This window comes from Tenrec ecaudatus, chromosome 5 (assembly GCF_050624435.1).
Source record: "Tenrec ecaudatus isolate mTenEca1 chromosome 5, mTenEca1.hap1, whole genome shotgun sequence".
Taxonomy (NCBI): Eukaryota; Metazoa; Chordata; class Mammalia; order Afrosoricida; family Tenrecidae; genus Tenrec; species Tenrec ecaudatus.
Window position 1 is genome coordinate 162,673,991 of NC_134534.1, and position 14,440 is coordinate 162,688,430.

Here is a 14,440-nt window from a genome sequence, read left to right on the forward strand (position 1 = left end):
CACTCCTTTCCTATGCTAAGTGCTAACAATAAGGAATTGCAGGCAGGTAGTAAAAACAGTCAAGGTTCAAAAGAAAAGCTCACCACCACCACCCCACCCCCCACGGACGACGGCATACAGCCTGGAATCACATCTGCAAGAGCTATAATCAGAAAGAAATGTAATTTGATGCAGCAGTCTCATCAAACATGATTTGCATGAAATGCCGTATAAAACACATCCAAGAAATGTCAATCACCGCCACCTGATACCGTGTATTCTGTTAACTGAAAACAGAAAGCTACCTGTGATTTGCTCTAACTTCAGAGTAAACACAAACGCAAATTTCACTTATTGGTTTTCCCTAATTGCTAAGATTAACTGACACTTGAGTATACTGCTTTTAACCCATAATTTTTATTTCTAATTTAAACAAAAAGCACTATTTGGTACTGAACTGGCTACCCTGGAATATCAGCATTTACCTGTCACTTCAATGAAAAATCAAAAGGCTACAATAGAGTTCAAAGTGCCCTGGGTGAACAATCCTTACACATAAAGAGTTACTCTGAATTTGTTGGTATGCTTATGAACAGTAATTACACTAAAACAGAAACAAGTTAGGGTAGCAAAATCTCAAAGCAACTTAAAAGTATTTAAATAATCACCATTTTATTGTTATGATGTTTAAATGGACAAACTTTTAGAACTATACAAATCTTTTTGAGAACACATGCATAACTGAAAAATCTTATTATTGATAGCCCTTAAGAATTTTAAATTAATGACCAAAAACCAAACCATAATCTCTGTGGACAGGAACAACCAATCAGTCAGACAAACTGCTAACATCCGGAGTATCTGGGGCCCGCTGGGACCTGACCGGCCTGCCTTTGTCTTTCCTGGTCTGACGTGTGCTTTTGCTGCTCATTTCTGTGCAGAGTACTTGACTTTTCTCCTTGAGATAGGTTTCTGTCTTATACAAGTCTTGTCTTTTACAGGTTTCACTGTACTTGCTCGTTTGCGAAAAGCTAAAACTAGACCCCTCAACACCCCCCACCCCTCTTAGCCCACTACTCTATTTGAAAGGAAAAATTAACTGTCTTATTAAATCATATTTGGATACTGTGACATTGTTGAAGATTCACTGAGCAAATGAACTGGTAGTGGGTACATAAAAATAGTCAGAGTGGGGGAGGGGATGAGTTGAAATAGAGAAGGATATTATGTCATTCAATTAAACCCCTTTTCACTTCTAGGGCATATGCTTACGTAACATGCTAATCAATCAGCTCTTATAGGTAAGTACCTATCACTTAACTGAGATTCATTTGTGAAAGATTGATAGTCCAGTATGAAAATGGGTATGAAAAAATGAGAGAGCTTCAAAATGTGGAAAAACTGAATGAAAATGGAATTGTTCCAAACAGTTTTAATTGTTCCTCATAATCATTCTCTGATTTGCTATCAATCAACCCATGTTTTATATCTGGGGAAAAACTATCTTTGAAAAATAAAATGATCACTGGGGATAAAAGTGCTAAGAAGAAGAAGAAGATGAAGAAATGTTTCAAAATTCAGGAACAACTGCTGTTATCTGTAATTGGAATGAAAAGAAAAGTCTAATTCTTCAGTGTAAAATAAGTTACTAAATGTTTCACTGAACATGTGAAGAAATGCTATTCTTTTACAATGACTAGTAATACCAAAGAAGTGGACAGGAGAAAGCTCCGAGAGCGCAAGTAAGTTTTTCCAAAATGAAAGAAGATAAAGACTCTTCTGAGAAGTTTGCCATTTTAACAGTCAAATGTTTGTTTTAAAGAGTGCGTCAACTCATCCCCTCCCCCACTCTTACTATTTAGTATTTCTCAAGAGCTTTCAGATACACGATCATTTCTAGCCCAAGTCCTTCCTCCTGGGCATGCACACTTCCCCCATCTCAGAACCGCAGGTATGCCTTACAGAAAGAAACTTTCCCACCGTTTCAACAGTACTTACCGATCCCAAAATATAACTTGAAAACACGCCCAATTTCCGTCCCCCCCCAAAAAAACTTTCACTAGTCTCTTGTAATAGCCACACTTGGTGAGACTGTCTCTTCTAGCACCAGATACAACTATATTTGCACAGTTGAAAAGAGGTGAGATCTGAAAGTGATTAACTTTAAATCCATATACTATTTTTTACAAAAATATCAATTTCATGAAACATTGCTTTAGCTTTAATTCCTCAAATTGCAATTGCTCTTTGCATTTCAAATGCTAACGTTTTCACAGCTACAATTAACTACTTTGCCAAAAGAAATGGTTCGAATGGTTATATTCATATAACCTTATCCATGGGTAGTGCAATTAATAAATCCTGGCTACTTGAACAAGTATTTTGAATAAAGTCTGTTATACCAGAAATACCACCTAGATTTTTAAAAAGTAATTTTAAAATTTTGGTAATTTAAAAAAGAAAAAACAGCTAAATATAGTAAAACATTTAGAATCATACCAAATTTTAGAAACCATACCAAAATTAATAAATTACATTAAGATTTTCCATAAAAGACTGAATTTAAATTTCTATGATTTTATTTTTAATGGTTATTTAATCTTACGACTAGATATATAATTCATTAAAACTTATTTACTAAGTTCATATATAAATGTTAGCTACTGAAGTATCACAGGTAGAGTTAATTAACTAAGTTATTTAGGCATTCCTGAAAACTAGCCTGTTTAGCTTAAACAAAAGTATTTCTGCTTATATACATGACATTAGAATTTTAGCACTGGTACATTTTTAAACATTATTTTCCAAAACTACATTCTTTTAATAAAAACCATAAACCTAGCCATATTCAAATAAAACCAACAGGACACTACTTGATATTTTGCTTCTACCTCACATGTAACATATTATGTGGCTGAAATTATAGAAAGTTTATTATGTGTAAAAGAGGGAGTAGTACAAGGGGCGAGAGGATATGTGTGCTTTATTAAAAAGATATTTTAGAGCAAAACCTTCTATTTAAAAATTTTAAACAAATAGTTGTCTCAAACTATGGGTCCCCCACCCACCTAAGCCGGTGCAGGTCTCGCTGCTTGCTTTCCCAGAATTTAACGCTCACACCCACAGAGGCTCAAACGCGCGCACTGCATGATAAAGCAAAGACCTTTTGCACTTAACATTAAGAAGGCAATAATAAAATGAAAATCCATATTCTCTCAGATGAAAGACATTCCACTGATGATTCTGATTCAACAATTTTACAGTTAAACAAAATTAATTCCACTCTCCAAAATCCATTGACCTTAAGCTTTTAACAAACATTTTCAACTGCTGAGATTTCTGTCAATATTTACAGATCCTTAAAATTATATTTAGCTGGAACCACTAGTATTTGTGATATTAATATTTCTTTGTAAATGTATGCTTATCCATAACACAGCAGAGGAAACAGCTGCTACTCACTGGGAATCTCTGGGGTCCCACGGCAGGTCTTGGCTGGTTTGGAACAGGTAGCAAGGGCACTAAAAGGAAAGGCAGCTTTCATTACAAACTTACTTTATATAACATGGATACTTCTCATAAAAAGGAAGTCTGATATTTTAAACAGCCCATAAAAGGAAAAGAGGAGATGAGAACTTTTATTTTGGCATACGGTAGCACAAGCAGAAATTAAAACGTTTTTGCATTAAGATGAAATAGTATAAAAATTTTAAAAATCTAGTTCACTTTTCATTTACCTGTTATCAACTATAAATGTCTACCCCAGTTAAATAAAGTTATAATCTAAATCCTCTAGAATCAGAGAGAAAAGAAGTGAAGAAACAAGGAAGGGAGGCAGGCAGGTAGAGAAACGAAAGCTTCTGTATCAGGAACATGTTCACAGAGTGCCTGTCAATGTACCCAAAGAACAAAAAAAATCAAATAAGCAATTCTTACGCAGACATTTAGAAGTTATATATTACTTTCAGATACTGGAGCTAAAATAGATGTATTTAAGCACTTAAAATTACTTTACAATGGTCTGCCTAAAGCACATAATATAAGCTATCAGAATAGCAGGTAAAATTTTAATATAGGATATTTTTCATTTCAGAAATTCCTGAAATATCTTGAAATTGAGACGATACTTCTAAGAGTCAATAACAATTACCTTAAGTATAAAAACAGGTTATTTTAATGTGATGGTTTAATTACATGAAAAATAGATGCTAGAATAAACTTTTTATTTAGTGTTTTGTTTTTATTTGCTCAGGGAATTTCACACATCTTTATAATTAGCATCATACTTCCACAGGTTCAACTAAAAGTATATGCCAATGTCAATGATAAAACAGAAAGTATGAGTCAAAGAAAACTTACTTTTATAAGATGCAAAAATGACAAGAGAGAATCATTCCCTTGAGAGATTAATCCAGTAAATACCAACTTTAAAATCAGGGTGGGCCAATTTATAATATCATATAAAACAAGATTAATTCACAGAGCTAGTTAAAAGACACTACAGTACAAACATCATATATTTGAAGCAAAATACTTACTTACAAAGCGGAGAAGAAGTGCCACTGAGTCATTTCTGGCTCACAGCAACCCTACAGGGCAGGGTAGGTAGATCTGCCATGTGGGTTTCTGAGACGGACTCTAGGGGAGTGGCAGCAGCCTTGGGGGTGGCAAACTGCGACCCCTTGCGGTTAGCAGCCCGACACATCACCTACCATGCCACTAGGGCTCCTTCCTTCAAGCAACTTAAATGTGTGTAAGATTAAGTGCCAAACACAAAATGCCCTGAGCCTCAAAAATTCTACCACATGCACCACTTACTTTTAAACCTAGAATTCGCAGCCCTGTTCAATTTCTGAGACTGTTGCCCCTTTGCAATTCTGAGATTGTAAATATCTAGGGAGTAGACAGCTCTGTCTTTCTCCGAAATGTCAATTTACTATTGCTTAATTCCAGTACAATGAAAGGGTAACATTTTTAAGCCTCTTTAATTGGAAGAAGAGGAAAGCAAGAAACCTAGGAAGGCTCTCTGGAAGAAATCTGGTTATAATTAATAGATTTCTTACACAGAAGCCTTGTGCCTTGTGGCAGTTTCCAAAAAGCAGGAGTTTCTTTCCCCGACCCCTCTCCAAGACAAAGAGTGAAATATGCAATGATAATATGCAGGAGATACAAAGAACCCAACCTATTAAAATTGAGTAGCTGAGAGCAAATGTGAAGTGAGTAAGAACAGACAAAAATTTAGCACAGCCCACCCCCACCCCCAAGAGAAAATTCTTGGTGAGATTGCCATCGATTTTTAATCTGTCTAGGTAGAAGACTATCAGTCTAGTAGGTGTACAACTCCTACTGCCACATCTGTACCACTTTCAAAGGTAGGGAACTTTAATTTGCTTAATATTAAGAGGCCATTCTACTTCAACTCTGAATTCTCAATATTTGATATTCAGTATTTAGATTCTACTGTTCTCCCATTATTTAAAGGTCTAAGTGGATTAAGTTTTCAATTTACTAAGATAGATGTAAAAATAAAAATCTAAAAAAAAAGTTAAATCCCTCCTAATACTGGTCAAATAAATTCTTATAGAGAAACATCCCTCAACCTTAAAAGAAAAATTAATATACATGCCAGCAGAAAAAGATGTGCATAAGTTGTTCATTTCTTTGTAGAGCAGACGGTAGAGAACAAACCCATCTACCCGTATTTTCAAAAGTATTTGCACATGAACATAGAACATTATTAAAACTTTAGAAGGGTACATAGCAAGCTGTTTAGTAACAGCCACTTACTTCTGTGTAATGTGTGGGGGTGGGGGTGGCAAAGAAGGCGGTAAGGACAATGGCGGGTGGGGAATAGTAGCAAGAACAGGGGACTTTATACCCTCTTTTTAAGGCATTACTGAGTATGTTTTTATAATCCATCAGAGGTACCATTCTGATAATAAATGGTGCCCTGTTCAAAGAGTATACTCATGAATATTTATAAGTAGGAAATACTACACAAAGTATTAGTCAGTTTTTAGAATATCCATGTTCAGTCAACGTATTAACTACTCTACAGTGACCCACAAGAACTTGCTGGCCAAGTGGATCCCACTCCTTTATTTTTGTTAACCGTTCACAACCATCTAGTTAGGGGTGTGGCTAGAATAAGTCTCTGCACTAGAATCTAACTAACCAAAAGAGCAGGGGTTATATAAAAATGTTTCTATCGAATAACCCCTAGAGAAGAAAAACCTTCGTGTAACTGAAATGAGGGTTAGTGCAGCTGTGTTGGGGAAAACAACTGCAGGTAACAATATGCCGAAACCCACGTTAATGAAAGCCGTCTATTCTCCTGGCAGGAAGGCATGCATTCCTCCACACGGCAGATATTTAATGAGCAGGGCACCATCCTACTCAGTGAAGCTGAAGGAGAAGCTCAGGCACACCGTGCTCTTCCGAGCACGCAGACGCGCAGGACCAGGGCAACACGTGAGCCACAGGGTCCCACTTGATGCAGCAGCTGCAGACCCCTTCCCCCTCTCTGAGACAGGTGTTTCACTTCCACAATCCTCCCTATTCCATGCGTCACTCCATCCCAATTACTACTAGACCTTCTTCATCTCCTTCCAGCTTCTATCAAGCTACCAAAAAATTGTTGTTATTTCTATTTCAGGAAGTTTTGTTTCAATTACCAATATACAGCAAATTCTGGGCACAGAGTAATAGCTCAATAAACGTTTATTAAGCAGATGCTAAGAAGATACATTTCATATAAATTGCTCAAAATAGTCCCTTACTTTAGCAACATGTTTCTATAACAACACTAAGTAGCTACTCAATTATAATTTTTAATCAATGGATTTGTATCTCCCAATCAGCAAACAGTGGAATTAACATGGTGCACACTAAATAAAACCTAAAATTAACACCTATTGCTACTAACATTTTCACCATGAATTTTATGAACTACACCCCGATGTACGCGTCAATAATTATCTTTAATGTGTTCTGTAAATGTAAATTGGTTCCTCGGTACTTTGCATTAAATCAAAAATATGTGACTTAAATATTTGCACAAATGAAGTTGGTGCAAGCTAAAAGTGCGTTTCCGTGGATGAGGGAAGGAACCCACTCACCTGTAGAAACTTGAGGATGGACGCTATTTTGCCACAGTGGAACAACGAGTGACAAGTGCACGGCAATCTGTAACACTGCTCACAACAGTAAACCGCACCTCTCTCTCACCCACCTTGGACAGGAGTGACAACATTTCCTTTGAAATGCGGATTTATATGGATGTTCTTGGGCTGCTGTGGAGTCCCTGGAGGCGGGGTCATCATCATTCTCGGGGTCTCTATTTGGGGAGGCATATGCATTCCTTGAGGCGGTGTGGGATGGTGCGGGTGTTGTAAGGGAAGCAGAGGCTGTAGCTGCTGCTGCTGGAACAGACTTCTAATTGGCTGCTGCTGAGGAGGAGGTGGTGGTGGAGGTGGAGGTGGCTGTGGAGGAGGAATTAATCTTGGAGAATGAGTCTAAAATCCACAAACACAAAAAAAGGGAGAGAAAGAAAAATTTATATAAATCAACCTTTAGAAGGAATTTAAGAGAATGCTGCTCTCAGTTCTCCTTGCACACATAGCCCTACTCCTTGAGCTACACATGATCTGGTTCAAAACAAACAAACAAAACCACAAGAATCGTGCATAAATAACAGTTCCAAAAAGAGGTAGCACAAAGTGTCAGAGAGAAGTGGAGAAGAGAGTAGCTGGGGTGGTGGGGGTGGTGGTGGTAAAGCTCTGGGAAGGTAGTATTTGAATTTAGGTCCCCCCAAAAGAAAAGAATATCATGCAGAAGGAATAACAAAATTCCCTGAAAGTACCACCAGGGCACAAACATTCACCTGACTGATGAGCTGAAAGGAGACTAGTGTGGTTAAGAGTCCTATGAAAGGATAAAAGACTGACAGTGTGTGGACATCACATACTCCAAGTGGTAACAGATCTTGGGTTGTTTTGTCATACAAAGAGAGCATGAGTGCCAGCAGCAGCAGCAGCAGCAGCAGCAGACATGTGTACTGACAATGTTGCGTATGTTAATTGCCCACCAAAGGTCACTATGTAAATTGACTTCGTCTTCCCATTAGTCCTATGAAGTAAGTTCTATTACTACTCTTTTCTCAAAGTCAAGTAGGTGGTAAGAAAAGAGCTGAGATTGGGATTCAGAAAAGCGGATTTTTAAAAGCTGTGTCCACATTGCCACTAAAAGCAGAGGCAGCAGACTATTACACATCAGCTATTTAGGACAGTTGTTTTCATTGGGAAGGTGCCAAATTATGGTAGGCTTTTGCAACAAACAATTGTTAGGATGTCATGTGTTTTAGGAAGATTCCGGCTAACAAGGGGTAGATGGACTAGGTATCAAGGTAGAAAATCACTTAATAGGCTCTGGCAAGATTTCGAAGAAAGAAATGATCAGGGGTGAAGAAAAGCGATGAGGAACGATTTCAGAAGTACAATTACGTCAAATCTTGAGAGCAAATTGTCTACGGCCTGGGTTCCACTGCCTCTTCCATGGCAAAGACATTCCAAAAACTCCAAGACTAGTTTAAATCTGTGGAGCGTTTCTTGAAGAATTCCGTATATTCCCCTTTTCGAAATCATCACACTTGTAAGGGCAGGGACTTTATCTATCTAGTATTCGCATCTGTATCTCCAGGTATCACATTAACTAAGGTACACCTTAGAACACATCAACGCAGGGACAGTTAAATCAAAGAAGTGAACTGAAAATGACCAGTACATGGTCACGAACTCTACAACATAAAAAAATTGTAAGGGAAATTCGGAAGCGTAGAGACTACGGTTGATACACAGACAGAACGTGATAGCAAGGATAACACTGCCAAGTGGGAATATTGAATAAAAAAAGAACTAACCTCTAAGAAAATTACAATTTAAAAAACAGTAATAAAAGGCACAAGAGGAACAGACTGGAGAACATGTACCCCACCCCCCAAAAAAATTAGGCACGAAAAAAGGATAATCAGTGATCTCAAAAGTCTTAGATAGGGGTAGTCACACAGGATAAGAAGTGACAAAAACATTAAGTGATGACTCAGTGTGTACCCTTCAGTATAATGAAAAGAATAAATTCATGTAGTAAGGGACCAACAGAAGGCGGGAAGAAGCAAAGGTAAGCCCAAAGAATATTCTCTCCAGAATAGTAAGAGGTAAAAAGTTAGAGACAGGCAGCTCTAGGGGGAAGAGGGGGTGAGCAGGGTCAAAGGATGCTTGTGATTTGAGGGGAGAAGCAGTAGAGTGAGATGAAGTTCATGTCAGAGAGGCGTGAGCGTTTTAGCAAACTGGCCACTTTACAACAGCATGGACTATAAGAGTCAGAAGTAGAATGGAGCTTAAAGCATCATTTGGCTTCAGTCAGTCTCAGAACTCCAGGATTCAAGTTAACGTAAACTTCTGAAGCACTGTGTGTGTGTGTGTATGTGTTGACACAGTCTCAGTTTAGCCTCTCTGAATGAGCTAGGTTGGACACGTATCTCCTCTTTATAGACATGAAAACAGACATTCAGTGATGTTTCCAAGACTACAAAGTCAGTTATCCTAAAACAGGTCTCCTACATGGTTGCTTCTCATATACATTTTTCCTTTGTTATTTAAAAAATGTATACCTCCTAAAATATGACATTTCTACACAGAAGCAAAGTGTAGTTTTCTTCTAACTTCACATTAAAAAGGACAAGTGGACATATACTTTTATTGACTGTTTTTGTCCTTGAAGATTAGCATTTGAAGGGAAATGCTAGAAAACCCTAACACTGAAGAAAAAACTACTACAATTCCTCCTCGCTGCTCACATGTCCCACTTTTTAAATAGAAGAAGGTCAAATGAAATCACAATGTCAAATGCATGACTTCTAAACTATAAAAAAATGGCTACCAATCCATCTTTTATGGATAGTTTGAATGAATGAATATGGCTCTGACAGAAACTCCTGAAAATCTATGGTAAACAGTATAAAAAGACTATTTTTGCAAAATAAATAGCCACTTCCAAAATTATATGGTTTACAAATGCGGTACTTTTAAGTGTTGTTAAAGTTAGAAGCCATTCTATACAGCTTAAAGATAAAACCAAGGGACTTCAGTGATTCTTGTCTTTTGAGGGCCTCAAACCTCTTCTTTAATTCTTCTTTGTCATAGCTTAGAAGTATTTCTTACTACCAGATAATAGAACAACTGAATGCTTGTAAGAATGTGATGAAATTGTATTACAGATCAAAAAGCACTATTCCAATTACTAAGCTTTAATTACAAATTAAGAGGGGAACAAAAAAATAACCCATAAGAGTAGTTTTCATTTGTTCTAAACTTAAAGTTACCACACAATAAAATGATCAAAATTACCACTACAGGAGGTTGTGTAGGAAGAAGAGCAGGTCTGTGATCTTTCATTCTCCCCCTCTCACTGTTGTCACGCCTCTGGTCGCCCATTCCACGACACATTAAAGAGCCTCCTCTCCTTCCTCCCCGCCTTGAACCATAGCGTCCCTGTTTATGCTGTCGCTCTCTTTCTTCAAATTCAAGCAATGCAGCTTTGGCTTCTGCTGAAAGTTCTATTTGAAAAAATGCATATGTGTTAGATACCTTCCGGCAAGTGAAAATAAATTTGTAGGGAGAAAACAGAAAAAAAAAAAAGATAATGAAATGCTGGTACAGGGAGTGCTTGACCCTCAATAAATACTAGTGACAGCAAGTATAAACTCAGTGGCACTCATTACCCTTTAGTGATACTTAGTTCAGGAAAGACAGTTTTCCTTTGCAATAAGATGTAAGTTATCGCCTATACGTTTTGAAATATTTTCAATTGAGATGATTAAAATATGAGGGAAGGTAAAAAGCATGGGGAGTGAAGCTAAGCTTAAGCACTGCCCTTAAAGTGCTATGCCTCTTGCAATCTTCTCTTGGCTATTGCCACCCAATTATGAGAAGCAGCGACTGGCACCAGTGAGGAGTTGGCCACACCACTCCCTATGTTGATTATCTTCTCCATATCGAAGTCAGTTATAGATAAAAAGTGCATTAACAGTAGAAACTAAATATATATACATACATATCACTGGTTGCACTAATTTAAAGACAAAAACTTAATGAAATCACTTTGAAGTCGAATAAAAAACTCAACTCAAAATTTCAGCTTTATAAAAAGTTTTATTCTGTGAAGACATTTTATAAACGTGCAGTCTGATATGGAAGTCATATCGAATGCAAGCAAAGTCACATAGTAAGAAAGACTCATTTAGTTCCAGCACTTCTTGACCAACTAGTAAGTGCTCACTGCTTTAGAATACAAAACACATGGATTTATATATTCCACTGGCACAAAGCTCCTACAAAAAGAGTCTAAATAAGGGCCCTCGTAAATTGAAAATAATATTTCGATTTAAATTGTGATAACGCATCTTATCCTCATCTCTGTATACTTTAAAAAGATTCCATTATAAGAATGAGACGCATTTCTATGCTTTCCAGACTGAAGGGTAAATTTTACATACTATCAGTCTATCTCCTACCTTTGATTCCATAATCGGCTGCAAGATTTTCCAAAACCTCTAAGCCACATTTCATGTTGTTGAAACTGTTTCAAAGACACCCCGCCCTCCCTTTCAAAAGAATCTATGACCCATGTGTAAGAAAATGTAATCTGTTTAACAAGCAGAGACTTTTATTTTAATCTTGAGTACATGACTGGTTCACATACACATTTTATGCAGTGAATCAGCAATTATTTTTCTACTGGTTCTAAGTGTCAAGATTAATTTCCGTATCCTCAGTAATAAAATGGTTTCAAATGACATCTTTAATCAGCAAGTAAAAATGCTTTCCTCCAATTGAGACAAGCTGTCACAAAAGGTCACCAAAATATGGCAGGATGAAAATTACAGTTGTAACTTCAACTGAAATGTTAATTTCACTTTAAGTGTTTTCTGAACTATGTCCAGATTTTAAAGTAAAGTGATATAGCTCAATGTAACAGTTTTATACTGTATTTTTCCTTTCTAAAATGTTCTTAAAACGTACTGAATATATATAATTTAAATGTAAAATATACAATTTGCTTGGAAAATGAAAATAACTGAATTATATTAAGAACTTAAAAAAGGATTGACTCCAGAACAAAAAAAGCTTGCAAATACAAGGACCACGATAAAAACTTAACAGCACAAATGACCTTCATTATTTCTTACTAGATGAAGCGATTTCCCCCATTATCTCTTTTGCGTTAAATGAAATTAAGATTTAATATCATGAGATCAGAATGTATATATATCAAGTTTCTCTATGCTAAAGTAACTTAAAAACAAAACCGTTTAACATACTACGTGTACCAATGACAGAAAAGAACACAAAACATGGATGTACACCTATTTTTTACAGGTTCTAAGTTTTCAATATTAACTGTAGCAATAATTAATATATTCATCTATTACTTGTATGACTTTCAAAGAGAATTTCAGGTCCCCTTTAAAGAGTAAAAGAAACAGCTGAGATCTCTAAAGTTATGGTACTAACGTATACATAAAATTGGTCAATGACAATTTTTTAGTAATAGCTAGGGGCAAATGTCATTAAAACTCAATCATCACTTTACATGTACAAGGGAGCTTCAAAAATTTCATGAAAAAAGTCGGTATCTTTTCATTTTGACACTTCTCTCAGTATGTTCTAGCAACTTTTCGTCACTGAGTGAGTTAAGCTGAAAAGGTGGCAGAGATGCATTATGGGTAACACACTGAACTCCTATGCACGGAGCTTTGGACCCCTCTGGGAAGACCCAAGAAAACATTCACTCAAATCTTTCTATGTTTAACCCTCAGGCTCCTGAGAAAGAAAACTAACCACGCAAGATCTTAACATAAATGAAAACCCCAAAATTCTACTCCTAACCAAATCTGAATTCAAGAAACTTAGATTCCTTACTGTTTCCATGAATTCAGTGTTTCCCATACTTAACGATGAGAGCAAGTGGAGTGGGCGGGGACACACACCATTCCTTCATTGCTCTCTTTAAAGAATGGTGTTCTTAACATTGACCAACGATATAAAAAATTATTAATACTCAAAGGGTTCAAAGTTGCTGCAAAATACATTATCATGAGAGGATGCATGTGTTCTGGTAAAATATTTCAATCCCATTACAAAAACTGGGTTAACAGATTTATACAAACGGATCCAGTCATTTCTATACAGAACCTGAAATTTCTATTACTAAGAGCACATAAACTTTATGCAAATTCCTAGTTTACGATACTGTAGCATTCTCTCAATAAAAATTTTCCTTACTGTTGTCTGGTGTAGGAGAGTAATTTAGGTAGTCAAAAAGGTAGTTTGCCAATTTTTTTAGAGACAGAAAAATCTTTTGAGTTGAGAATTAACTTTTTGTTGACTAGAAAATTCAGGTTTCTAAAGTATTAAAGTTTCTTAAGTTAGGGATTACAAATATTGGAACAAAGAAAAGAACTTTTAAGGACTAGTGTCCTATTACTAGGACAATTAAAATTGCCCTATTACTTAGCCAAACAATTTCATTGTACATAAATATAACTGAAGTGCTTTTAGAAATGTTTAAAAGAATGGTATATAATCAAATTGCTTTTTGCTTGTAATAGCTTTGCTATAATGATCCAAACCCTCTTCTATAATAGAAAAGGGGTTCTTCCCCACCACTAATCCTAACCCTACCCAACCTCTTGTCTTCAGATTACCTATTACGCTATCAGATGCCTTGTGCAAGCAGCGGGGTAGAAGTTCAGAGGGTGGACTTGGAAGCACATTGTTGAATAAAGGAAATTTAAATGAATTTGGAAAAAAAGAAATTAGGCAACGATTCTGAAAGGGATACACAAATAAAACAAGCAAAAACTATGAACACAGAAGCGTTGGATATCATTTTAAAACAAATATATATAATTTTTTTAAATTTAAAAATAAAATAACCAACAAACATCATCACTGCTTGGACGGGAGGAAGATGAAGACACACGATTTACAAATGCACATGGCCACTGGGAAGCTCATCAAAAGTGACGCAGAGAAAGGGTACATGAGAAATCCAGAGGCCCTCCAGGCCGGCTAGCCAGATGCGACATCCTTGAGTAATCTTTGGCAAGCAGTTTTCCTTCTTACACTTGGTAACAAACATAGTTACTGGGGTTTATACCACTTAGGTACTCTCTCTAGCTACAGAAAGACAGACATTACTACTTCTTTCTAGTATTCAGCCAGCTGTGATGGTTGATTTTCCTTTTTACCTTATTTCAACCAAATATCTTTGCACCAGTAGGCTTGTTTTGTAATGTTACAATTAGCAATTTGTTGCTATAACTTGAAAAAGGTCTAAGGAAATCTTAGACTTAAGAAGCGGGAAAGTGGAAGTCTATTTAGAGAAGGAAGGCACAAATGCC

The 14,440-nt window shown here is 36.5% G+C and overlaps 1 protein-coding gene across 2 annotated transcripts in view; it reads right to left on the reverse strand.

Annotated features, from left to right (window-relative positions):
• The window catches only part of RBM33 (RNA binding motif protein 33), a 137,323-nt gene that overhangs the window by 63,560 nt on the left and 59,323 nt on the right, over positions 1–14,440 (reverse strand). For both annotated transcript variants that reach the window (XM_075550182.1, XM_075550181.1), the window contains 3 exons: positions 10,383–10,591; positions 7,211–7,493; positions 3,442–3,500 (listed from right to left, as the gene is read on the reverse strand). In XM_075550182.1, coding sequence (XP_075406297.1) covers positions 3,442–3,500; positions 7,211–7,493; positions 10,383–10,591 — 551 coding nt within the window. The remainder of the gene's footprint in view (positions 1–3,441; positions 3,501–7,210; positions 7,494–10,382; positions 10,592–14,440) is intronic.